The sequence below is a fragment of the Zosterops lateralis genome, assembly GCF_965231275.1.
Source record: "Zosterops lateralis genome assembly, chromosome: 3".
Lineage (NCBI taxonomy): Eukaryota > Metazoa > Chordata > Aves > Passeriformes > Zosteropidae > Zosterops > Zosterops lateralis.
Window position 1 is genome coordinate 5,616,245 of NC_139764.1, and position 26,525 is coordinate 5,642,769.

General features: G+C 42.0%; 1 protein-coding gene across 1 annotated transcript in view; it reads left to right on the top strand.

Annotated features, from left to right (window-relative positions):
• Positions 1 to 26,525, top strand: part of SNAP25 (synaptosome associated protein 25) — a 63,012-nt gene that overhangs the window by 24,017 nt on the left and 12,470 nt on the right. Inside the window, exons 2-5 of the mRNA XM_083856499.1 lie at positions 8,724 to 8,858; positions 9,501 to 9,542; positions 17,739 to 17,787; positions 26,088 to 26,205. Coding sequence (XP_083712625.1) covers positions 8,787 to 8,858; positions 9,501 to 9,542; positions 17,739 to 17,787; positions 26,088 to 26,205 — 281 coding nt within the window. The 5' untranslated portion in view covers positions 8,724 to 8,786. The remainder of the gene's footprint in view (positions 1 to 8,723; positions 8,859 to 9,500; positions 9,543 to 17,738; positions 17,788 to 26,087; positions 26,206 to 26,525) is intronic.

The following is a 26,525-nucleotide window of genomic DNA, read 5'->3' on the forward strand; positions in this document are numbered from 1 at the left end:
GCGAGGTCTTTTGAATGACTACTCATTTAATGGTCTCTTGAAGAAGCTCAGCTCCCTTTCTCTGTTGCCACTGGGGCTGCTCCTCTTGGTTTGTGAAGGCACAAAAGGAGACTCTTCACCCACGGATCATTATGGTTTGGAATGCTGAAGGGTGATGATTAACTTAAACCAGGAGATCTGGAAGAGGTTTGGATGTGTATATGGAGTGGGGGCTGGACCAGGATCTCTAGCACTCTTGACATGACTGTGCACAGGGAACAGCAAATTGCAACAGGCCTTGTGGAGCCTCGTGGGAATGCCCCAGGAAAATTAACCATGCAGTTTTCTAATTCCTTGCTGTGTCTTGAATCCTTCAATAAATGTTTTGTAATACTTCCAGTTCATATTTCTATTCTATCTCAGAGAAACAGAAGGGAGCAAGGTAGAGCCCCAGGAAAATCTGGCAGAAAAGTATTTAGGATGTCAAGCACTTCTGTTTGGTGTTTCCAAACTCACATCTGCCCCTCCACACACTGCTGGCCTCTCCCAGCACCACTGTCACTGGCTCGTAGCTCCACCTGCAGTTCTGACCTCACTAATGGCAGTGGTGACACTTCCTCCAACTTGAAATGGGGCGTGACTTTCACCAGTAGCTTCTAAAATTGGCCATTAATCAGATTTAGTGGCTTAGGAGCAGTGTAAAGAAACCCAGGTTGGAAACAAATCCAAGAGAAGTTGACTGCTCATCATTGCTGCAGTGATGGCCACTGAATATTTTGAAGACTTGAGTGGATTTAGGGTTTGAGTTCTACTGGAAATCATGACACAGTCAGGAATCTCATTCTCCAGCTAGGCAGATGACTTTAGTTTTTCTCCAAGATTCTGGCCTCAGAATGCGAACAGCTTTGTCACAAGTCAAGACGTTTTCTTTAATCCTCTCTACTAATACCTGGATTTCTTGTTCTGAGCCATCGGGATCCAGCTATGCAAATGGCAAGTGAGGTTGTAGGATATTTTGGAGCAGGTATCTCCTGGAAGGACAGGGAAGCACTAAGCCCTTTCAGCAAAGCCCATGCCCCCATTTAAGATACCCTGTGAAATGCCAGGCACCCTTTTTCAGAGAAGACTAATTCAAATGGAACTGGCATAACCAAGAGCTGGCAGGATGACAGTCTGCCTACCAGGAAAGGACTAACAGATCTCATCTTTCACATCATAGGAAGTGCTGGGAAAGGTTACAAGTCCTGCTTCTATACCTCAGAGAGACAGGAGAGAGCAGGGAAGAAGAGAAACTATTTAAGCCACAGGACAACACCAGCACAGGAACAACCTGCTGTTTCCTAGCTGGGAATCAATTTGTGCTAGAAGTAAAATGCTTTCCAGGTGTTGGAGAAGTGATGGTCTGGACTCAGAACTAGTGGGAGCACAATAAGCTTAGTGATTCATAGGACATAGCTTGTTAAATTTTAAATGAAGCTACATGAGACAGGGAGCTGCACCAACAGGGAATTTGATTCACAGAAGCCTGCCTGTTTTGTCCAGGTCTCTGCTCTGTGCTGCCAGTAGATGTGGTACCCACTCCCTCTAAGAAAGTTTCTTTCTTCCCCCTCCACCTCTCTGGTTGGTTGCTCTCCCAGATGAATAGAACAAACATTTTTGTCTTGAATGATTTTCTGCTTCCGTGGGAAAGCAAAAAAAAAAAAAAAAAAAAAAAAAAAAAAAAAAAAAAAAAAAAAGGGAAAAATGTGTGGGTACATAGGTGTAAAAATGACTGCAAAGAGATAACACATAGATAGGTTTGTTTTCTTTTAGCAGTAAAAGGGATAGAAAGTCAAGTTTTTATTACTCTGAAGTGACATTGTTACAAAATGGCTGGTCTGTGCTTTTATTTGTTTGGTGTGGGAGCCTGATGAAACAGCCAGCTGTGTTGGAGGAGGCTCATGGAGCAGCCACGTTGTCAGACAGCTGACAGGACAACACTGACCTGCCCTGTATTGGGGTGGGGTGGCAGAGGTGCACTGTGACAATATGACAACATGCTCACCAGCATTTATCCCAAAGTCCCAGGTGTCCTGGACCCCAGGCAAGGTGCTGCTCCATGCCCTGAAACACCTGTAATTTAAATAGGACAAAACAAGGGCAAGATAGGAAGCAAAAGAAGGATTTTATTTGTGTTGTGGAGATGGGAGACAGATTCAGCTGTTAAACAGGGACAAGCAGTCCCATCAGAGGTATCCAAGACACCTGCACAGTGCTGATGGATACAGCCAGCAGCAGGAAAGCAAACACCTGCAACATCTCACACAGCTCTAGAGATCTGTCTTCAGGCAAGGCAAGCAAGCCCTGAGAAGAAAATAAGTTGCCTAAGGTGATGCATGGTGACAGGAACAAATTGGGAATTACCCAGCTCTCCTGAATTCAGGTTTGCAAGATCTCAGTGCCTGTCTTGTCCAAAGTCACTCTCTGAGCAGCCCTCACCAGTAGGCATTACTCTTTACTGAATATGAAGCCAGAATTTGGAGTGAAATTGGTTATCATCACTATACTCTGTCAGCCTGGGCTGTGGAAGTGGGCCCAAAGGCTTGAAGCAAAATGCTGTGGTAGAGCAGCAGGAGAGAGATGAGGTGTCTGTACCTTGGGTTAAGGCTGACAGACCCTACAGAAACACAGCTCCAGCTTTTTGGGTTAATCTGTAACACAAATGTTAAAAAGGTGTTTCTTTGGAAATGAGAATTTTGCTGAAAATCTTATGCATACATTAGAGCCATGCAATAGGATGTGCTGGAGAATTGAAGTGAACAGCAGACTTTCCTCAAGACTTTATTTCAAATCTGTTTAGAAATAAAATCTAAATAACAATTTTGACTGATTTTTCATTGTTACATTTTATGCCACAGTGTAAAACGTTTAAATAGGATTTTTGGTTACAGAATTATCTGATTTCTTCTCCAAGTGCTTTCAGATCAGTCAAAATACAGTAAGAGCAAAAGCAGGGCATGTTTAGTTATAGACAGTATTAATTGTGGTAAGCTCTGTGTCAAAGAAGATGGAGATGACAGAAGTCAGAAAACCTGGAGCTTGTGAGGGCCATTGCTGAGAGCTCACGATCTATAAAAACCATGTTTCCATCTCTCTTCAATTTTTCACCAGCTATTGCCTGTCACACTGACTGTGGGCAGCACACACATGACTCTCCTGGCTTTCTGTTGGGATCTGTCTTCTAACACTCCAATCCTCAACATAACTTCAGGGGAACCTGCTGGTGTCAGTAACACACACAGGTAATGGTTTCTAAGCATCCTTTTGCAGCAGGCTCAACCTTTTCATATAATTTTAATTCCCTGCTGGTGTTATCAGGCAGTTCGTGGTCTAGACTGGGCTCTGAGCTTAATGCCAGTGCATTTTCTATAATCCAGCTACCAGAAGCCCTTGTAGGGAAGGCTTGTGAAAGTGGTGAAAGACAAGGCCAATGTGCCAGACAGGTGAGGCTGTAGAGAGCTGTGGAGAGCTCCCCATTGGGCAGTGGTAGCTGTTGAGGAAGTCCAACAGGATAAAAGATGTGTCCTGTCACAGGAGGATCCTACATAGCCCCAGAGCTGCCTTATGCCTGACCCCACAGAGGCTAAACACCTCTCAGATCGCACATGAGAAGCCAAATGAGGGGCAACACCGGGGAGCAAGGATGACTTCCTTCATCTGTAGCTGCACTGCATCTCCCCCTTTTACAGTGTTTCTTCTACCACTTCTTCTGTCAGACAACAGCAGCACCCCAAATTCCACCTTTAAATGCCCCAACATCCATCCCGAGACACTTGATTCAAAGTGTCTCCTTGGGTTTTCTGTGGCTCTATGAACAGCACACCACCATGGTAATGCTTTCAATCCTACGAGAAAGAGGCACAAAGAGTGGGATTGACCAACTCTGACTTTTTTAGTAAAATATGCCAATGCAGTCATCTTCTGGCTACAACTATCCATGGGAAGAGTAGATGTGTCCTTTAATAACAGGGAGAGTGCTTAAAAAAGAACATGTTATTGCTGTGTTGCCTTCACCCCAGTAAATTGCAGCATTTTCATTTTCCTATATTTATTGCATTGAAGTGTTTATATCACTGTGAAGCAAATATTTGCTTTCAAAGGTCACTCACTGTATCTCACTTCCTCTGGGGATAGACGTAGGTCTCTCTGAGCCTTCAGTACTACTCCATATGGATTATATAATGTTCTTCTTGGCACTACTGAAATAGCAGATGCAGAATTCAAAGTATAATAGGCAATGCCTTTCCATTAGCCAGTCTCTCTTCGTATTTCTCTCTAATATTGTCAGTTGTGCTTCTGTACGAGCACTGGCATAAGGTACGAGACTGTCTGCAGGAATTTGATGTAAATGACCCAAGTGCTTGGAGTTACTTGCATTGTGTAGGAGACACAGAGCACAGCCTGGAACATGGTGTTCACAGTGTTTTGTAGCAATGTTTGGCCTTTTTTCTGCTTTTCAAAGAGCACCGTGGATGTTTGTGTGTGAACCCAGAGGATTTCCTCTCCCAAAATGGAAAAACCGAGGTTCTTGTGAAATTTTGAGGCTGAATTTGTATAGGCAATTATTGCAAGCATAAACACAAATTGAGTGAAGTAGGGTCTGTGACTTCTGTAACAACCGACTTTTTAAAATTTAATCCAATTTTTAGATTGAAATGGCTTAACATATTACATCCCAAACTTTGGTTTTCTGATCTGTCATCTCTGCAGAGACTGTAGATAAAATAAAATGTAGTTTAAATTAAAAGTACAGAGTACCTTTTGGAGAGTTTATTGCAGTTATATTAGCGGTTCCTAAGGCAATTGTAGGATTTTGATAGTTGGTTCAAACTAACTTGAATGAGAACAGAATGCAAAATATTAACTAGTACCAAAAATATAAATTCTACAAGGAATTTATTACCCCAAGTCCTCAGTACTATCTTAGGCGTATTTCTCTTCTACTTAAACAAGAGCAGGTTTCAGTGGGCCTGAGCCCGACCTTACGCTTTTGAAAGTCTGTCTAGTATCAGTAAGAGCAAATCCATCATGGTTTAACTTTTCTTGACCATTCCTGAAATCATTCATTTTCAATGCTTTAAAACATCAGGAGTTTTAAATAAAAGCTTTTTATAGGTGTTTCTAAGAAACTCCACAGAGTTAGAAAACTGTTACTTTGTGCTTCAGAGCAATCATTCCCTTTAAAACATAATTCTTCTCTCTACAGGAGTGTTGTCGATAACAGGGTTTGATGTTGGAAATTCATGACACTGAAATGGCATTTCAGCCTAAACAGGACTTTTCAAGGGAAATTCTGTCTCTAATCTGTCCTATTCCACATTATAAATAGCAAATTCTGAAAAAAAATTAAACTCATTCCCTGCCATCTACAAAATTTATGTAGTTTATCATACTGAGTGCAAACCAGTAACCTTTATTGATTCTTGGGCACTGTTTTCTATTAAATAAAGTTAAATCAGCACAGCTGCAGGATGCTTCTGTTTATGACTAAAACTTGATGAAAAATTATTTGTCTGGAAGAGTGCTTTTTGCTATTTCTCAATCCATTCTAAGTGCTTTACAAATACCAAACAATCTCAATAAACCTGTCAAGTTTGATCACTTGCTGCACAACATGTCTCGGGTTACAAGCTCTGACACTTTTCTTAACTTGATGCAAAGTAAGATGTGTCTGTCACTAAGATGCCAACTGATGGCTCTAAAAAACCAAGAAGGGTGACTAAAAAAACCCCACAAGAGCATGGAGTGACAGAACAAGGGACAATGGCTTCAAAATGACAGAAAGTAGGTTTAGATTAAATGTGAGGAAGAAATTATTGACTGTGAGGATGGTGAAAGGTTGTCCAAAGAAGCTGCGGATGCCCCATCCCTGGAAGTGTTCAAGGTCTAGTTGGATGGAACTCTGGGCAACCTGGTCTAGTGAAAGGTGTCCCTGTCCATGGCAGGGGGTTGAAATGAGATGATCTTTAGGGAACCTTTCAAGCCAAACCATTCTGTGCTTCTGTGAAAGTCTCTAAGTCTCTCCACATTGTGGTGGTGTTTGGTTTTTTTTTTTTTGTTGTTGTTGTTGTTGTTGTTGTTGTTGTTGTTTTTTTTTTTTTTTTTTTTTTTTTTTTTTTTTGCACCACCCATCACCACCACTGGCTCATATTCAACAAAATTGGAAGGAAAACATCAAAAGCCAGGCTGGAATCTACCTGATAATGGAATTTTCTGTGCAGATTTTTTATCTGCAGAGACTGACCAACAGTCAATAAATAAATTGCTGTTGTCAATAGAAGCCCTCATATCACCTGCACTCACTTACAGGTCTGTAATTATTCAGCTCACGCTGAATATGCTTAGAAAATGAACCAAATTCCCTGTTAGCATCCCACCCTCTCATTGATGCATCACCTCCCACTTTACAGCTAGTGAGATGATACCAACAGACACAGCACAGAACCACTTTCCTGCCCCTCAACATCTATATGTATTTACCAATTAGATCACTCCCAAAGCCCTGAGCAAATTGTCCTGATTTTTGCTAAAGCTTGGTGCTGCTATTCTGCCAGCATAAGTGTAGTGAGGGGTCCAGGCAGAGGAGAATATTTTAACTAGATGCTCAAAAACTAGGTCCACAGACTTAATCTTAGTGTTCTGGTGGAGAGGCTATTCCAGAAATATTTCAGCTCTGGTTTATGCCTAAATCTGAGAAAAAACCACACAATTTGTGAAGCAATGACCAGTGCTAGAGCCAGCCTCTGCCAAGTGGGACAGGAGTTGGGAGCATGGTTCTTTACTGAAATAGCTTTTTTTTATCCCACCTGAGCATGCTCCATTTGCTGGCCAGGAAAAGTGTCTTCCTGGAGCTGTGTGCCCTGAAGGGCACCACCAACACAGCAGCAGGGTGGAAAGGTTAAGGTAGCCTTGAGAGTGTCCCCACACTTTCACGTGCCCTTCCAGAAGAGAGCAGTTCCTAGTTTATCTTCTCCTCCTAAATATCTGAGAGCAGTTTTTGTAAAGCTCATTTCCTGCTGTTTGTGAGCATCCTTGAAGTGTCCGATATCAGCGTGAGTATTACCCATGAAATTGAGCTCTGCCTTTGCATCAGCCAGGGCTGCAGATGAGTTGCCTAAGCTTGGTCCTTCACACTGCTGTGACCCGACAGCTGGCAGGACCAGGTGGCCTCCTTCTTCAGCAGACTTTTGGGCTCCTACACATGGTGTGACCCATCACAAAATGTCAGCCTCCCTCTGACAAGGATGTGGTGATGTGCTCAGTGATGAAAGTAGAATGTTGTGCCAGTAGCTGCAGGGCTGACTCCTCGAGATGAATTTCTTCCTGCTGTAGCTTCAAAGAGGAAAAGCAGCCATAAGTGAGGGCATAGCTAATGTGAAGGCACGAAGGTCACTCTTAGATAAGAAAAACATAAAATCTGTTGCTGAAGCTGCAGAGGAAATGCAAGGAGCTGTCTGCTTTCCTTACACCTTTCTAAGCAAACAGGGTGTGATCCAGGAAATATCGCTGCCACCCAGCTGTACCTGCTCAGCCCATACTCCTGACGGAGAGCACCATCAAAGAGAGGAATGGTTTAATCTCCAGTATATAGTAACTTCCATTTAAACAGAGTTGTTATTGCTAAAATTTTAGAGCCAAGCTCTGCCCTGACTTATCTTGTTTCATAAAGGCTGCACATATTGCAAAGACAGGACAGAAAACAGCCCCCGGGATCCTGCCTTCTTTAGAGCAGCTTTGATGAAAGGGGCTGCTTTTGTCTTCTTTCTGTAATTGAGCACAATGGCATCTGCTTTATGGCTGTTTACTTGCAGTCCCCCACAACTTCCCCACCTCCTCGGCACCTGCAATTAGGTTTTCCTGCAATGAACAAATCTAACATTCAGTGAGCAGTAATTTGCAATGTGCCATGCTTGAATCAAGTAAAGAAATAAACCAGTGTTGTTGTTATAAAGACCTGACAGATGGTAGGAGGGCCCGCCTTTCTTAATCAAGTCATGCTCAGTAACCAGAGCTAGCTTGAATTTGTAACAAAAAAGAAACCCTACCAAAACAAGGATTAATGAGCTGCATCCTGACCTCTGGTTAGGACCAGCTCAGGAGTGTCCTTCTGTATCAAGAGGGATAACGAAGAGCAGAATCTGACCCACTTTGTGGAGAAGTTGAAAATACCAGTTAGGGCCTACCGTCACTTCTCCCAAAATGAAGGATTCTCCCAGGTAAATTTCTCCCAGTCTAGCTGTAAATATTATTTCATAGTCTGAACTATAGCATGGTGGACAAGTCACTAGCCAATGAAAATCTGCAAAGTTTCATAGAATTTAATTGCAAATATGTTAGCTGAGCATCCAGCCCTCCAAGCAATGCAGCTGAAACACAGGACATGAGGGGCATAGGCTTGACCTCCTTCACATTAAGCCTTTTAATCCTAGAGAAGAATGAATGGGTTTCAAGATTGTTTCTGGCAGCAAATGACATCTCCTGAGTGTCCAGCTTCTCTATGAATTGCATTTGAAAGGTTAAGAAAAAAGGAAGAATTCACTCTCTACTATGTAGACTATCCAGACTATGTAAACTATCTACTATGAATGACTATCCAGAATGAGGGTTTGGGTGAGGACACTGATGTAATAGAAGCACTTTTGTGGGACTGACATTAAGCAGGGCTCCTGACCGCACTGTTTCTCTCCCTTTTCTCTGTCTTCCAGGCTCAGAAAGCAGCTGCGTGCAAATCCTGATCTGCGGCGTCCCCAGACACCCCCACAGCTAAGATGGCGGAAGACGCGGATATGCGCAATGAGTTGGAAGAAATGCAGCGGCGCGCCGACCAGCTCGCTGATGAAGTGAGACCAGTAGCTAAAACTGGGAACTTGGGGCTGGGCTTGGTGTGAAACACGCAGCCAGAAATAGGAGCTGATCTGCCAAAGGAGTTCTAGAGCTCTTTTCCATCAGCTTTACACTGAGAGCGGAATTGGAAATGAAATGAGCTGGGGTAAAAGTTAATGTTGTGTTTAGTCTAGATTAGGGCATTTATTGATCGTGAGTTTGCTTTAAGTATTAGATGGTGCATCAATTTGACTGGCCTCAGAGCAAAAGGCAGCAATTTAATATTTTCTGAGGATTCCTTCAATTTGTCAAACCTATTAAATATTAGAAGTCACCAATTGGGTTTCTGAAGAGTCTTAGCTGAAAACCACAGGCTCTATTTCTAAAGTGGAACACCTGCGGTTCTGAGCAGCACCGCTGCAGTGTGTGAGCAAGGGGAGCACAAGCCTTGGAGATTGCAGCTGCCTCCAGGTGTGCTGAGAACTGCTGCATTAGCCATCCACAGAGCTGGAGATGGAGAGATCACCAGTGCCCTGCTGATGGCCTGATTTGGAGGGGAGGGAAAGCGTGCAGGAAAAACATCCCATCAGCATGACCCTGCACATTAGTGTTGGAAAGCGTAACTTGCCAAATCTGTGTTTTTTCCTGTTTTTTTTCAGTCCCTTGAGAGCACCCGTCGAATGCTGCAGCTTGTTGAAGAGGTAAGGACTTGCATTTTATTTGCACTTCCATTGTGAGCAAAAGTGATGGACAGCCTGATACTGGAAGTTTTTAAAAACTCACATTGCTAGGGCCTGACCATGGTTTTATGTGCCACTGTCCCAGCTCATCCCTACCCCTCACTAGGCCCACGTAAGACACTGTTCCCTGGTTGCCCAGGCACTGGTTTGGTCACACCTGAGGATCCACTGAGAGAGGGTTCTGGAGATAAATGAAGGAAACAGCCTCTGAAGGTGACCTGGAGTCAGGGACAAGTGGCTGAGTTTGCTGCAGAGCTCTGGGAGCCTCGTGCCAGCACCACTCTCACATCCATGGCATAGCACTGCAAGAGGGGAAGGTGAGAAGAGCCCTTGATCCATTTTCCCAGTCCACTTTAAATACTTCCCTCTCTATAAATACTTGCAGCTATTTATAGAACATTGGTCAGCACAGCATTTAAATGCTATTTCTTGATGTATCTCTGAAATATTTATCAAGATTTCAAGGCTCACAAGATGTCCTAGATTGACCACTTTGGAACTGGGAGTTCTCTGATTTTCCACAGTGCTAAGGAAGGGGACCCCAGCTTGGTCTTCACAGCTAATACCTGCCTGGAGGGAAAAATACAATTAAGTCAGGCCATATTTCACCCGCTCCACAATAAAGGGGTTGAAAAGTTGGAAAATCTCCATTCAGTTTAGTTTTAAGTGTTTAGCTATCAGGTGGTGGAAAACTTTCCTGCTGCCTGACAGCATGTATTATTTTCAGACACCATGAAAGCCCTGGTGCTGGAGCTGGTGACATTTTTAATCAGGGTCATCAGCAGTGACAGTCCCAGTATTCCTGACAACCAGAGGAGTCTCCAGCAGAGAAAACGGGAAGAAAATTACATCAGGTCTCATGTTCAGGAACAAGCACAACCCCAGCTGTAGGCTTTATGGCCTTGAAATCAATCACCACTGTGAAGATCAATGGAGTCCAGTGGAGACAAAATTAAATTTCCATGTACAGACTGACAGATGGGTCACTGAGTATTGTCAGCATCACTTCTCCTCCACAAACACTTTAGACCAGGGCCCCTTACAGCCAAAACATGCTCTTGTCTCACGAGCAATCTGTCCCTTTTTGCTGCTCAGTTCCCTGGATACTCCATGCCTAACCACCACTTTACGTCAACTCTGTGCTGGAAGCAGCTCCTGCTGAAATCAGTTCAACAACATGGAAGAGTCTCCTATGAGTACCCTCACAACACAAGGCAGGAGAGCCTGCTGCCCCAAAATGCCTGGGATCTAAATAGACAAGGCAGATGATGAGTGGGAAGAAGGAGAGGCGCAGGAAAGGGAAGTGATTTGCTTGGGGCCAAGCCATCAGTAAATATCAGCCCTGCCTCTTCTGAGCTGTATTTGTGCGGCCTATGCACTGCTTGAGTCTTCCCAACATATTGAACCAGCATATTGTGAATGCCACTGGAATTTCAGTATTAAATCACAGCAAATGGCAAAGTGGGAGGAGAACTGGGACTGCTGAATTTACCAATGAATTTATGTAGGTCTGTAGTGCTTCTTGGAAGAGCTCAGCATCTCTGGACCTGGCATTTATTCAGATGCCACAATATCTTCCTGTCCAAATAGAAAAGTTGCTAAGACTAGCACTGAGTAGTCAAGGGAGTTCTTCTAAAATAAGCTGAATATTATTTTCACTAACAGTGACTACAGGAGACCTTTAAAATTCTTTTGTGGCCTAAACAGCTGGTTGATTATTCCAATCCCCTTTCCTAGGCACTTTAAAAAAATGCAGCATTCAAGGAGTGAGAGATTTTATACCGAAAAGACAAATGGTGAGAGTATCTGAAATTGAGCTTGCACTGCTCTGATTTAATAAACCCCAAAAATCCAATTAGACTTCCTCACTTAGCAGAACTCGTCTAGTGGATAGAGATAGGAAATACTCAGGCAGAGAATGCTTTTTACTCTGTTTTCTTGATACAGCAAATCTGTTATTCCTTTCTTAGGAAAAGGATGCCTGTATGTTTAAGCATTATTACTGTGTACATTCGTATGAATTGCTGTCATGATACTGGGGAAATACAGCATAAACAGACTGACTGGACTCCATCCTAAAGCTGGAAGAGTGCTGTCCATCCAAGGAAGCCCTGTAGCCATGTAAGGCCTAATTGCAGATCATAGTTCGGGGACATGTCTTCAAAGGACATGCCCTGCTTGCCCCAGAAGGCTGTTCAGGGTTTGGAGATTAAACCCTGCTGCTGTTCCCAAGGAAAAACAAGGATGTTATTGCTTCTTGGTTTTATAACCCAGCTTCTCAAGAAGCTGATTTTTTCAGTCCTGGCACAACAAGGGAAGCAAGAAGCAACCACAGCTTTACCCCAAGGCATCTCCATACTGGAATGGCAGATTCCAAAACCCAGTTTGCTCCATGGTACCCGGGCAGTGCAGTTAATCTGCATTGACCAGCACTGTTTTGAGCCACTCAGTCCTATAAATATCTGGATTTTATGATGATGCTGTGCAATGTTCAAGCCAAAACATAAAGTAAAAATGAAGTGAGGCAGAACAAGTGAGACTAAATAGAGTTTGTAGCTGACCTTCTTTTCATGCTCACGCTTTTTACCTCTGAGGCACCATTATGCAATGCAGAACATCACATGCAGGGAGAAAAGCTGGGAGTTTGCTGCCATCTCCCAATGCCACAGCCATGGCCTTTAAGGAAAACCAGTTGTGGTAGTATGGGGAAAAAAGGACGTTTAGTAGCTATAAAGCAGCAAGGAAACAATAACAAAATCAGTAGTGGTAAAAGCTCAGAAGAAAGCACTTAGGAATGTACAGACAAAAGGGCTGGTTTGTACATTTAAATCCAGACAGGACTATTTTCTCTCATGAGAGGTGACAGTGAAATATCAAAGGTGAATTGTTGAGCTATAAACGTTTAATAACTGATGCTGCCCTACACAGGATATTGAACACACAGAATGTCATTTTACCAGATGTGAGTCTACCCTGACACTTATTAGCACAACCAAATGCTCCTTAGTCTGAAAAACAGAAGAAAAAGTGCTCTACTAATTTAGAGCTTGGCCCAAACCTTGTCAAAGCTGATTTGAAAAACCCTTTTGATATCATTAGACCATTGGAACTATTGAACTATTGGAAAATATCTCCTCAGAAAAGTGTTTTAACCAGTGTAATTCCACAAATCTGGCACGAGGGAATGTGATCCATAATTCTGGTCTCACTCCCTCCAGTGCAGGATTAGACCCCTTTGTGTGTGTTAACCAGGGGGTTAACAGCAGATTCACGTGGGCTGAGGGTCTGATTTTCCAGGCAGAGCAGCAGCGTGTGGCTCTTTAATCAGGGACGCATCAGAGCGTTAACAGGGTGACAGGGAACCTGAAGCAGGAGCTGAGCAAATTCATTACTACGGATGACTAAAAAAATGTTTCTTTGACCACATTTTTGTCTTTAGGGTGTTGACAGTTCTCTTTAGTGTCTGTGGGAACTGCTAGCAATGTCAGCCTGTCCTGGTACATAATTGCCTATATTAATTTATTCAAAACAAACTCTATAATTTTTGATTAAAGCAAAATTCTTCATTGAAGTGGAAGTTTATGTGTTCTTCACTTAACTGAGAGTAACTGAGAGTGTATATATATATATATATATATATATTTCCAGTTATCTCCTGAAATGCAGGGAAAGTGATTTCCAGAATTTGGATTCTCTATCTGATACATCATCCGCTTATAGTGTTAGGAAAATCTTCCCTCAGGCTAAACCAAAATTTGAGTAGCTGCCTTTGGTAGGATAGGACCCAACATACTGTGTTCGTGGAGGGACTGCTGAGTCCTTTGAGAAGTCATTCCAATTGTCCTCCCACTTTTATTTCCATCTTGGGAAATTAAGTTCTGTAACAGCAATAACAAGAAATTATACAGCAATACAATTCCCCTCCGAAGTGCTGGGCAAATTTTAGTGAATGTTTTATTACTCACTTGCTTGGAGTGAAACCCTCACAAAAAAACCCAACCAACTGACCAAACAAAAAACCCAAACCAAAAGCAACCAAAAGGTTTTAAAAACCTATTAGAGAAGACTAAGGATAATGTCAATTAAAGCCTCCAAAAGGGTTCCCACTTACACTGTTAAACCGGCTTCACTGAAGTACTGACAAACTAAAGTATCTCTGAGTTGAACTAAACCTGGATTTAAAATCATATATTCTGGTTCTTTGATTAATAACTTTGCCAGTGGCCAAACTGAGAACCTGGGCATGTGCTTCATATAAATGACACAGAACTCAAACCAGTACTGCTTGTTCATTTGTTTTTATTCAAGCATTAGAGCCTGGATGAAAGGTTGTGGGACACAAACTTTCCTAAAATGTTCAGGGTCTGTTTCACCTAATGTGATACATTTTTAAGTTGGAAGTGTTGGTCTCCTGCCCTGAAGGGTCATCTCATGTGCAAAATTATTTTATATATGATACATTTTACCATCTGCAGAATATCTGCATTATGGATAAACAGAGGAACACCAGGGCTGCCAGTTTAATGCCTCAGCATAAGCAATTCATGCTGTGCCATTTTATTCTAAAGGACAAGAATGTGAGAGGTTGGCTGTGCCATGGCAAAATCCAGCGGTCCAAATTCTCTTCTCAAGTACAATCAGAAGACAAGGAGAGTCAGAAGTTGTTCTCAAAAGAGATGGCTGTTACAGATTAAAGAGCTGGATGAAAATGGCATATGCTCTATGAACACTGTAGGGTCCTGAAAAGTGAAAGATGCATTTTTCATCTCTCTGGCCTGACCTACCCTAAGCATTTCACTTTCTTGAGAATCCTTATGTTGCTGCAAGCTGAACAGGATTGCCTGTACAGGGACTGCAGGTTCTGAAGAGATTCCTCCATTGCACAGGAAGGAAGAAACGCTCTAATCCTTGTCAAGGGAGAACTTTAGCACACAAATTCATACCATGAGGCATCCCATGAGTTCTACCCATTCATGGCTTCCCACACAGGATATCACTGATACTGGTGGATGTGTGTGGGAATCCTTCCTGAGCCCTCAGAAAAACCCAAGCATAGTCACTGGGCCCATGGTGAGGAGAGTCTGTCACCAAGGATTCAGGGGCAGAGGTTGTAAAACCTGTCCTTCTGGACTGGCACTTCATGGGAGAGCTTTCATCACCTCCTTTTACGCCTTGTCCCAGCAACCAGCTCGAGTGGCACCTGCTCCACTGAGACCAAAGAGAGTTTCTATGATACTTCTAGTGCAGAACATGCCAACGTGTCTGTCTTTGCTCCCTGAACACATTTGTTGGGCACATTTCTTCCTCTATATTCTGTTAATCATCTCTCCAGAGATGCCTCAGTCTGTTGTCACTGGGGGTCAGACACCAAGTGTTTCTCTCCTGCTCAGACATCTGGATGATGAACACATTTTTAGAATAGTTCTGTCTTACAGACAGGTTTGGGTTTGAGTTATCTAAAATATCAGTCAATGTGGAAATAGTGAGCTTTTCTCAAAGTCTGGACCTATTTTAAATGCATGAATGTGATTTATTTTTTGATTGACTTTACACATTTAATTATTATTGTGGAAAAGCTGAAAATCAATGCTTAATAGAATTTTGGAACAGAAGGAGATTGTCACTTGATGTCTGAATCACATCTCATCCTTTTCAGTCACCACCTCTTTATTAGCTTCAATATGCTTTGGATTAGACCACAGATGCAGACAATTTTATCCATTGCACACCCTTTAATATTTTCAGATTTGTGTTAATGCTGTGACAGGCTGTTTGTAAGAGACACAGTATTGTCTGATAAAATTAAATGGCACTGATGATCAGGTAAATAACAGAAAATTTCACCTCTTTCTCTCTGTGTAAGGATTTGATATGAAATACAAACCATAGGGTCTAATTGCTGAGTTCATCTCTCAGCACATCTTATATAGAGGTGGTTTGCTTAGATGTGAAAAATAGCAGGAAAATAAGGTCAGAGGGTTAAAGAGCAGTAAATATTTCTCAGCCCAACTGTGTTTGATTCACCAAAAGCCAACAACTATGACAGCACCAACTAAAGGTTTCTGAGTTCAATATTTGGAAGGGTCCCATGTCAGACTGCAACATATTTACTGAAACACAAGGTGACTGAAGACCCCAGCAGCCTTCTTGTGTTTGCATGAGTATGTTTGTTAAAATCTGGAGGGGGTAAAACCTCCCTGGGTACCAAGAGTATAGAAAGAGCCAATAAAAAACTGTTGCACAAGCAGTGCTTAACAGACCTGCCCCACAGAAAATATAAGATAATTAAAGGTGGTTTCTTTATTTGAAACTGTCAAAGCTAAGATAACCCTTGGACCCTAAGTTTCCAAAGGCTGCAAAAATAAAAGCTGGCTGGGATCCAAGCAAATGCAGTGTGAACTTGAAGGGAGAGAGAGCAGCAGTGGGTGCCTGGTAGATGGCTGACCCGAGGGCAGCAGGGTGCAGCAGACCATGGGGAGAGGCAGGAGGCCTCTTCTGTCCATCTGGCAACTCACACAGGGACTTTTTAAAAAGACCAAACCAGCCTGCACACATCTGATGTTTTTCCCAGTTTCTGCAGTGATGTAGACATTACAGACAAGAATGGGAGTGCAGGGAGAGGCAGAGAAGAGCACAACAGGAGGTACCTCAGGTCCCTCTTGAGCTGAGCAGGACCCTCTGGAAGTGCAGCAGAGAAGCCCCAGATGCACCAGGCAAACAGCCCTGAGCATGGCAGGGTTGGGCTTGTGGTTGAACCAGGGTGGGCTGTGGGAGCCTGGGAGTGCCCTGGAGTATGGACAGGGTAGCTGATGGCAGCTGATACTTCTCTGCTCCCAAAGAAACTGATGAGCAGTGAGCAGGGCAGCTGGCAGGAAAGATAACATGAAGTCCTTGATTTGCCTCCAGCAGTGAGAGGGTGGCTTGAGAAGCAAGAGGGACTGTCAGGACTTTAGTTTTCTGTTCCTAATGTAGCTGTGCAACCCTGGGCATCTCCCTGCCCTCTGCAAAATCGACACCACCACCACCTTTACATGTTTCACAGGAGCATGGATAGCTTTATGCTCATGGCAACAAGTAAATTACTGCTGCACATGTCCAGGTAGCTCTGCTGTCAAGCTGTCAGGCCACAGAGGACTTACTTCATCTCCTATTGACATGCAACAGTCGGGAGATCATTCAGGCCATTAATTATTCACAGATGTTATCACTGCTCCAAGTAGAGTGGAGCTGTTTTCCCCTTGTAATTAAAAAAGGAGATAATTTGATGTGTGATACAGCTCAGTACCACAGCACCCAGGAACCAGAGACACCTGATCACACCCCAGAATAACACAAAATAAAAATTGTACTTGTCAAAGGTGCCCTACCACTGGCTAAGGCAGGTGAGAGGTGTGAATGGCTCAGCTTTGCTCCAACCCTGTATCCAGCAAAGGCAGTGGTAAGATTCCCACTAAGCTGTGGGAGCAGAGGCAGATTCTGTGTGTAGGTGTTTTGAAAATCCTACCTTCAAGTTTAATTCAAAGTCCATTAATGCTAAAGGTGTCTGTTGACTGTATTAAAACTTGGCTCAAACCCATATCTATTAGATCACTGAGCCAAAAAATATGGATTAATCCTATTAAATATTAGCCTGCTTTAAACTGGATTTCCTAAGTAGGTAAGCTTTCTGACTTCTGTCAGCAGCAAAAGGGCTGTACACAAACCACTGTGCCACCTTCCCAAACATGTTTGTGACATACCTGTTTTCCCTGGGAATTTCTCCTGTGAAATTAACATCCACCTCCAACATCAACACCCCCATCCTCCCTTCTCCTGCTTCATTTAACTTGGAGATGAGCCTTCTCTTTTTAGAAATTACTCTTGTGTAAAATGATTATTTTAATCTCAAGGATCATGGCTTTGTGCTTTCTGCAGAAGTTCAATATCTCAAGTGAATCCAGGATTGATGGTACAATGGAGAGTACCTAGTTACTTATACAGTGTCCAGGCACATAAGGCCTTTGGACTGTGCCATCAGCCCCTTGTCATTCCTTTCACTGTTTTTCTTGTGTCTTCTTATGTCCCCTACCAAGGGCTGGGTGTTCCCTCACTGATCTCTCTTTCTCTCTCTCTCTTCTCCCCCTCTCTCCTTACCTTGCTACCACTATTGGGATGTAGAGTAAAGATGCTGGTATCAGGACTTTGGTTATGTTGGATGAGCAAGGAGGTAAGTTCAGATTGCTTCAGTAAGGAAGTATAACCCTTCTCAAAGTGCTGTACTGACTGCGTGCAACCCGGGAAATGAGGGACAGAAAAGACGTGTGGTTGTGCATGAGAACCCCAAAACCTCTTTGCTTTTAGCTTTATTGTCCAACAGAGAAAAATGTACAACAGCTGCCTAAGAGTCTGTACTTCTTTAGATCTGCTTCCGATTAATGTCAAAGAGAGCTGCAGGGTGAACTCATCCAAATCACCATTTGATTTCAGCTTTGGATCAAGATCCAGCTACATGATGAGAGGATTTGCCTCTATAAGTGTAAAATCCAGCATTATTTATGTGGGTGCTATGTAATTTCCCCACTTAAATCACAAGTGAAAGACATGCAAGAAATGCATCCCAAGAGAAGGTAAAATGGGTTTATTTTGTGTAAGATTCAGTTATTTTTTGTACAGTAGTGAAGCAGTGAGAATGACAGAATTTTAACATTAGAAGTATTACAGAATCAGCTCATTACAATTGTCCATATAGGAGGTTTCAGACTTAGACTACCTATCTGTGGATGACAATGACAAACACAGAGCCTGATATATTCAATACATTTCAGGAAATTACATTTTTGCTGTTTATAATATTACAAAGAAAAGGTAGCTTTCTCTCCCTCTCAATAAAACTAGTAAGTCTTCATCAGCCGTAGATCCACAGCCTCAACAAAATGGTGTCTCCAATAAATCAACAGAATAGAATTTTTCTACTACTCTCTATCAAACCAGCCCCTCAAAGGCCTTTGTTATTATTTACTATGTGGCATGATACAAAATTATTTTTAGGAAATGCTTTCTGCAGAGGAAATGCTATATTACTCATCAAAACTGGACATTGATAATAAACAAGGGTACAGAATTCTTGGGAAATGGACTGCAGATCCCAACAGGCCCTTTCCAGTTTTGATGTCCCTGCCTCTCTGACACTATAATGAATGAAAAGTAATAACAGGAAATGGAAAGTATTTTCTTCTATTTGCTTTTTTAATATATGTCTCATTGCTTTCCCCCCCCACATCTCCTCTTTAGGGAAAAGAATTTAACTCAACCAAATTTTGTCACATCGATTTGTCTTGACAAGAAAAATATTACAGAGAACATTTTGTTGTCTTCAAAAAATAATGGCAGTAGAAGAACTACCACCGAATACAGAAAACCAGAAATTACTTATGTTGAAACAGATATGGCACCTGTCTAAATAATGTGTTTTATTTCAGCAGTGGATTATACAGTTGTAATAAATCATAATTATTTTCAAAGAAAGTATGTTAATACCCAGGTATGTCTTGCAATGTAATCCACAGGCAGAGCACCAGAAACTGTAGTGGTTTCTGGGAATGTATATTTCTGTTCTTTAACTGCTATATTTCCACAAATTTCTAGGGAGGTTTATTTTGATTTTAATCCTGAATTTTGTTGGGGTTTTTAAATTATTATTTTGGAATTCTACTATTGTTAAACCTCTGTATTCAGAAGTTTTCTGGCTGATTTACTCTGTAGCCATGACAGGAAGGACAATCTGGGTGAGCCAAGGAGCTGAGAGTGGCCACACTCATCTTTCTGAAGTCCAGGGAGCTCAGTATCAAACCTTTATTGACAGTGAAACCTGAAATGCTTGTTGTACAGTCAGAGATGCAGTTAGTCAATACCTGCAGGAAAGAATCAGAAGGTTTTGAAGCCTCTTTAAATTGGTTATGGTCATGCCTTAAGTGGTTCAGTAAATTTAGCTTATGACTACACAGTGTGGGTTTTTCAAGGAAAACAGCCAAATAATGTTACCAACTCTGAAAATACTATAACCTTGTGCTATGCTAAATGTTTAATTAAGTTTTCTCCATTTTAACCATATGTAGGTGTAATCATTGCTAATTTTTTATTTCATTTTAGCTATAAAGGACTTGCACTACTGGGCAAAATACACTAATGATGACTTTGAACCCTCTGTAATTAGTGCAATGTGTGCAGCTCATGGATGTCTCAGCAGATTATCAGATTAAGGAAATAATTTGCTAACACTGCCATGTGATCTCTTTGCAGCTGACTGCACAAGTCACTTAAGATTATTAGGTGTTAAATATACAAAAAACATGACATTGATCTTTCCAGTGGGCGGCAGGCAGAAGATCTAATCTCTGCACTTGCTTGAAGCTCTATTTCTAGGCTTCCTTACAAAATTGCTTGTTTTGAAGTTACACAGACCTTACATGGAAAAACCTTTCTGAGCCAATTCAACCCAAATACTGCAAAGCAGAACTGATTTTCCGGTATCAGTAAGCAGAAGTCTCTGGGATCGTAAAAGGCAGTAAGTCAAGGTAATTTCACAGTGCCAGGTATTAGTACAACAAAGCCAGCCTGGATAGCTGCTGCTGCCCAAAGGTTTAGCACAGCTGCCTGCCCAGCAGGTTACAGACCCTGTCCTGACCTGCAGAGATCTCGAGCTTCACAAGAGTTCTCTGTTTCACAGAGAATGGCACTCCCATAAAAACTAGGGACCTCCTCCAGTGTCCTTTGAAGAATGGGAACCTGAGTAGCCCCTCTGTAGTATCAAGAGTTATCATTTTTTGGGTCAGTTATTGTCACCCAAATCAGTTCAACACAGCTCTTTCCCCAGGGAGCCCATAGGAAGGAGCTAGGAGTTTAGATTTTCCGTGTTGGGTTTTTTTCCATCACAAAGAGTCTTTCCCAGACCACATGTGCATCCATAATGCTTACATTTGTTTAATCTGGCCTTGAGTCAAGCTCCCTTAATTGGTGATTTAAATATAAATATGTATATAACTCTTTAAACTAAAATACTTGTCTTTTACATGAAAAAAAATGCTGCAAAGGATTATTGAACAATGGCAACTCCTCTGCTTCTTTAAAACATGCTAACTTAGAAAAATGTTAATATTTGGATGCATTTTTGTAATGAGCAGACAGTAGAAATGAAACTAATAGTACAAAGTGAAGATATGAAGGTAAACCTACAGTGTTAACATAGAAAAGGCCCCAGACTGGTAACTATTCATCCAAAGGAAACTCCTCTCACCTGGACATATTAGCAGGGTTAAAGATTTGGTCCTTCAAGGACATTTTTTTGTGTGATGATGCCCTCGTGCAGTTTATTATAGAAGAATTTTGTTCCTGTATTCCAAATGAGTTGGAGGAGAGAAACTTTTCCAATAACAACAGTAGCAGAACAGTCATTTTTCACCCAAGACAAGATAGAGGAATAGCCGTAACTTTGATAAAATATGAAGAAATTGTCAGTGCAATTGGAATTTTCTCCTTGCACCACGAATGCACGACCAGCAATGCCAGTGAACAGGGGAGCAGATTAATCTACCCAGCAGATCTTACTCCAGATCAAGTTTCTAAAGGAGATAAAACTTGGAAATAACTGGGCAATCCCACAAACAAAAGCACTGGCACCAGTTGATGGCACACGTGCTAGCTGACCTCCACTGCTTTTGCAGGAGTTGTGAGTTTGGCAGTTTTGTATGTTACGGCTAATTAGCAAAATAAAAGAGGGCTAACAACTACTCCAGTTTTCACAGGGAAGATGGTATTAATTATGCTGAAATCGTAGCACAGAACAAAAGACAAATGAACCCACACAAAGCAGGTTGTGCCTTTGTCTACTGTTATTTTTAGCACAGCTACACGTGAGCTCACAGCTCTCCCCTCCAGCTTTCTTCCATTGGTACCTGTGCCCAGCAGTGCCTTTCAGAGCACAGCTAGGTCAGAGCTCAGGATTTCTGAAAAGACTGTCCCAGAAACATACCACGCTCCAATATGATTCTCCTTTATGGAAAATGGGATGATGGCGTAGTATTGGAAATAGTTAATCTTCTGAGTCTCAAACTAAACCCTCTTGTATGCAATTATGATTACAATGTGTTCTTAAGATGTCCTTTTTCTTTTCTTCCTTTTTTCTCTAATTAAAATTGTCCTTGTGGGGAAATTGCTTCACTACATAATACTCCAGGCAAAGGAGCAAATTCCAGTCTCCACAGACATTTAACTGACATTCAAGCACAGGCTCCAGATCCTGGACATCAGTGAAGGAACGTTTGTTATAAATGGCAGATGGGGATGCAAAGACAAAGCAACACCACACTTGCTCTGTTGTGCTGGTCTTGCTTCCAATGCCTGGTAAGATGCTTTTGCAGCTGTTTTTGCTCAAGACACCACAGGGGCAGCTGAGAGATGTCCTTGCTGCAGCTTCCCTGCCCCAGCCACTTACCCATATCAGTCACAGGACGGGGAATTGCCAGGATGTTATGGAAGATCCTGGCAAAGACCCACTGGCAAATGGCTACAATGCCGTGATAAAACTAACAGGACTAGCTTATATTCCCTCAGATACCTTACAGAAGTAATTCACAAGTATAAAGATACAGGTAAAAAACTATTCTTGTTTGTGCCTTAAGATAAGTCATTACTTTGCTGTAAGATCTGGAAGATGATTTATGGTCACTATCTTGAAATGAAAATGATGTTCTCAGACATCAACCTACAAAAAGGGCTGCAGAGTTTTCCAGAGGAGAAAAAATGAAGTTAATCACAATGAAACATATCTCTGATGTGTATTCTGCTTCCAGACAGCACCAATTCTCTTAGGTATATATCATATATCATACATAAACATACAGATGCAGTTTATTCAAATAATATTGCAACAGTCAAATGTTCAGACTCTGACCTTGAAGGGCTTCTCTAAATGGAAGACAAAAGACATTATCTCTTGTAGGTGTGGATTTGCATAAGTTCATGGCAGTAAATGCCAACAGTCTTCCCTAAAACCTATAATACAGCACAGAACGTTGGAATGGGGAAGATCTATGGAAACAGACATTAAATGAACCTCTCAATAGCCATCTGATTTCCTACTGGCAGAGATTCATTCTGGGCCACGTTTTAATAGCAGCTATACCAAAACAAATCCAGCGTAACCCCATTAAGTTAATTTCACTATAATATTTATGCCTCAGTAATTGTGGTTAGACTCATGAATCTATTTCCTTGCCTGTGGGACCAGATCTTTGACAGGTATAAATTGGCATTGCTCCACAAAGCCAGCATAACTATGCTGATTCAAACCAGTTAACAATCCAGCCCACGACATTAACAACTAGCAAGTAGTTTTAGGACCAGCAGACAGCTGTCTAGACTTCTGGGCTACAAATATGACATGGGGTTTTTTACACTGATGAGGTTTCCTTTAATGGAAGATAAATTATTTGTGGCTCCCTTTCCTACTCAGCAATAGCCCAGGCATGAAACACAGATCCTGAAGTTGGATAAATAAAGTCAGGATTCTAGAGAGGGCTGGAATTTAAATGGAAGTCTTTGAGTTGTGTCAAATAGACTCTTCAATAAGCACTCCTTTATTTGGGCAGAACAGAAAACAGGTAAAGAAAGTTCAAAAGGATCTATTGCACACATGGCTTTAGAGAATGTGGATCTGGGCAAGGAGAATTTCTTCCACTGAAAGCCACCAGCTGCACTAGGTCTAGGAGTGACTCATGCAGTGTTAACCTGGCTTTTGCTACTGGACAGACACGGTTAGAGGAGCACTAGCAGGAAAATCAATGGAAGAAAGACAAGAAAGATCAGATCTCATCCCCCCCAAGGAACAAAATGCATGTATGGGCACAGCCATCTTTTAACTGAAAAGGGGCTCTGCAATCACTTGGAAGCTGGAGCTGGGAGCCTGTGACGGAAATGCAGCAAATCCCATCATGCTGCATGAACCAGCATCAGAGCCAGCTCACACTCCCACAGCTGCTCCCCAGAGCAAGAGCAAGCATTGCCCAACCACGCAGGAGCAGGCAGGACCTGGGGTTAGCAGGGAGCAGGAGCACAGGGAGGGCTGTCCCTTTCTAGCACAGACTCACATTTCTGATGAGAATGACAATCTGTTCCTACAGACACGAACCAAAGCCTCTGCTGAAGCCTCAATCACAATGTGCGCTAAGACAATCTATCCTTGCACTTCTGGTTTTTGGCTCAGCAGTTTATCTGGCGGAAGCTGTGCAGTGCCTCTCTCAGGTTTCCTTCTTGGTTTCCCAATCCTTTGTTTACAGAGTGTGTGCCCCTTTTAGAGGGCAATGCCAGGTAACTCTGATCCTCCACATATATCCTTGGATTTGGGATCAACAATTCCCATGATATCAGGAGAGAGGTCCATCCAGCTGAGGAAAGTGAGGACTGACTGCAGAAAAGCAAATGAGTCTCACCATACCAATATGGTACCTCTCCTTCTCAAAGCCCAGTGTCGTGAAAGAATTAACAAAGTGCAGAAGTTCAATACTTGAATTATTCCAGCTTGAATAATTTAGCCCATGATTTTCTAGGCCCTCAAGGGGTGAGGTTCCTGTTTCCCATTAAGATGAATTAAATAAAATTAATTTTAATGGGAACTGGGTATCTAAACCCCCAGAAAGCTTTGAAAAGCTAAACCTCAATTGTTATTAAAATCCCAAGTAAGAAATTAGGCTTCTTCATGTTCTCAAAGAACTTAAGAGGAGCCTTTTACTGATGTCAATATGCATATGATTTTTCTTTTAAAATTTTCCTTTTTTTTTTTTTTTTTTTTTTTTTTTCTGGATAGGACTCAGTTAATGTCAGGGTTGACATTAAATTCCTTCTATAACCAGTGCTCTTAGTTCTTTCCTCTACATTCTAATTCAGTGTTTTTAATTCAGTGTTTTTCTATTCCATATGGGGAATAGGGATATATTTGTGTTTTACTGGATTGCTTTACTTTTCCTTGTTAGGTACAGTCACAATTTTTAATGGATTGAAATTCCACTCCAAGTAAGTTTCTGATTCTGGGTAGTATCTGAGTCCATCCTTTGGGAAAAAATGGTGCAAAATGTAAATTCCACATAAAATGCTGCCCCTACTGCAGACTCCACACAAGACCCTTGAACCCATTGGATCCATATCTGTTTACCTCAGCAGAGAATCTGTTCCTACACTTTTATATTGTGGCTTTCTGTTCCTCTAGGACATTTTCCCCAGCATTAAAAGTGAAAAAATTAACATATTAAGTTATTCTGAGCCACCAAGTCACTTAGTGAACCAAGTCACTGAGAAAACCCATCAGCCTCAGGTGGAAATACGCCAAATTCTGTTTAATGCCAGCAGAGAGACGGGATCTATATGTGGCTGTTTTCTGGGCCTGGTGCTTTTTAACTTGCCCTGGAGCAAAGCAGAAGTGACCCCACTGAATACATGTGTCTTGGGGCCAGGGACATGGAAGGCCACAGCTGGTGACTTTTTCTCTCCCGGAGAGCATCAGGCTCCCGGAGTGGTTTCAGTTTTTCCTTGTTCCCTGAGGTTACTCCTGATTTGCAGCACCCACCCGGGGGAGAAATCCAGCCCTGAGGCCACACTCAGACTAGAGATCAATCTCCAACGCCAGCCAAAGTGGCAGGTCTCAGTTTCCTCAGCCTCTGGAAGAAAGGGTATCTCAACACAAGCCCTTAACAGCTCATTCTATCACCGCCACCATTAACTACCAGCTCTTTCACTCACTAACCAAAGCAATTGTGCTGCCCAAACCCACCTAATTCCAAGGCATTTCTAAGCGTAAGTAACTGAAGTGTTTTCCATGGAAGGAGATCTTTTCTCTGATATTAACATACATAAATGCAAAATAATAACACTATCTTTCTTTCTCCTGGATGTCACTGTGTCTTAGTAAGTTGATGTATTGTATTATGTTTCTGGACCTTGAACTTTATAACCCTTCCTTTCTACATCATTACATCTTGTTTATATTAATATATTTCAAATAAGTTTCTCCTTTGTTTTACTCTTCCCATACTAATAAAAAAAAAAATCTTCAGCATCCAATGCAGCATACATCCTCTCAGCAATGCATCAGCTCAGATTAATGCATTGTAATGTCATTATTAACTCAGTTCTACATGGTCATTTTTCATGTTCTGTTGAAGACAAAATCAAACAAACAAAAATACAATTCATTCCACACTGTCATCCCTTTGTCCTGACCAGAACAACTCGATCGTGTTGAAGAAGGCATGAACCATATCAACCAAGACATGAAGGAGGCCGAGAAAAATTTAAAAGATTTAGGGAAATGCTGTGGCCTTTTCATATGTCCTTGTAACAAGTAGGTACTGGGTACCGGCTCTGCTATGTGGTGTCCAGTTTTTTGTCACAGTGAATGTCTGAAGTTTTTGTCTTTTTTTTCTTTGTCCTTTTCCATCTGCTTCATTCTGTGGGGATAAAATACTTGTGTTTAATCAGAACAACTGGAACGCATCGAAGAGGGAATGGACCAAATCAATAAGGACATGAAAGAAGCAGAAAAGAATTTGACGGACCTAGGAAAATTCTGTGGTCTTTGTGTCTGTCCATGTAACAAGTAGGTGCTGCCTGCCTCATCTCTTTGAGCACTTAAGGCTGATCCCAAAGGCCTTGTGAAGCTCATCCTTGCTAGGCACATGGACAGGATGAGCATGTGGCATGCAGAAAGAACGATTCTGGTTCAAATGCATTCATTTCATAGCATAGACAACTGACTGAGAATTACTGTAGATGCATTAAAATCAGGCATACTGCAGTGAAAGCTTCACTGTTGACACCTTTTAATGGTAAAAGTTTCAACATTTTACACAAAGTGTACTGAGCGGTTCCATTTTCCAGAGAACAAAACCACAGGGGCTACCTTATTCCTGGACACTC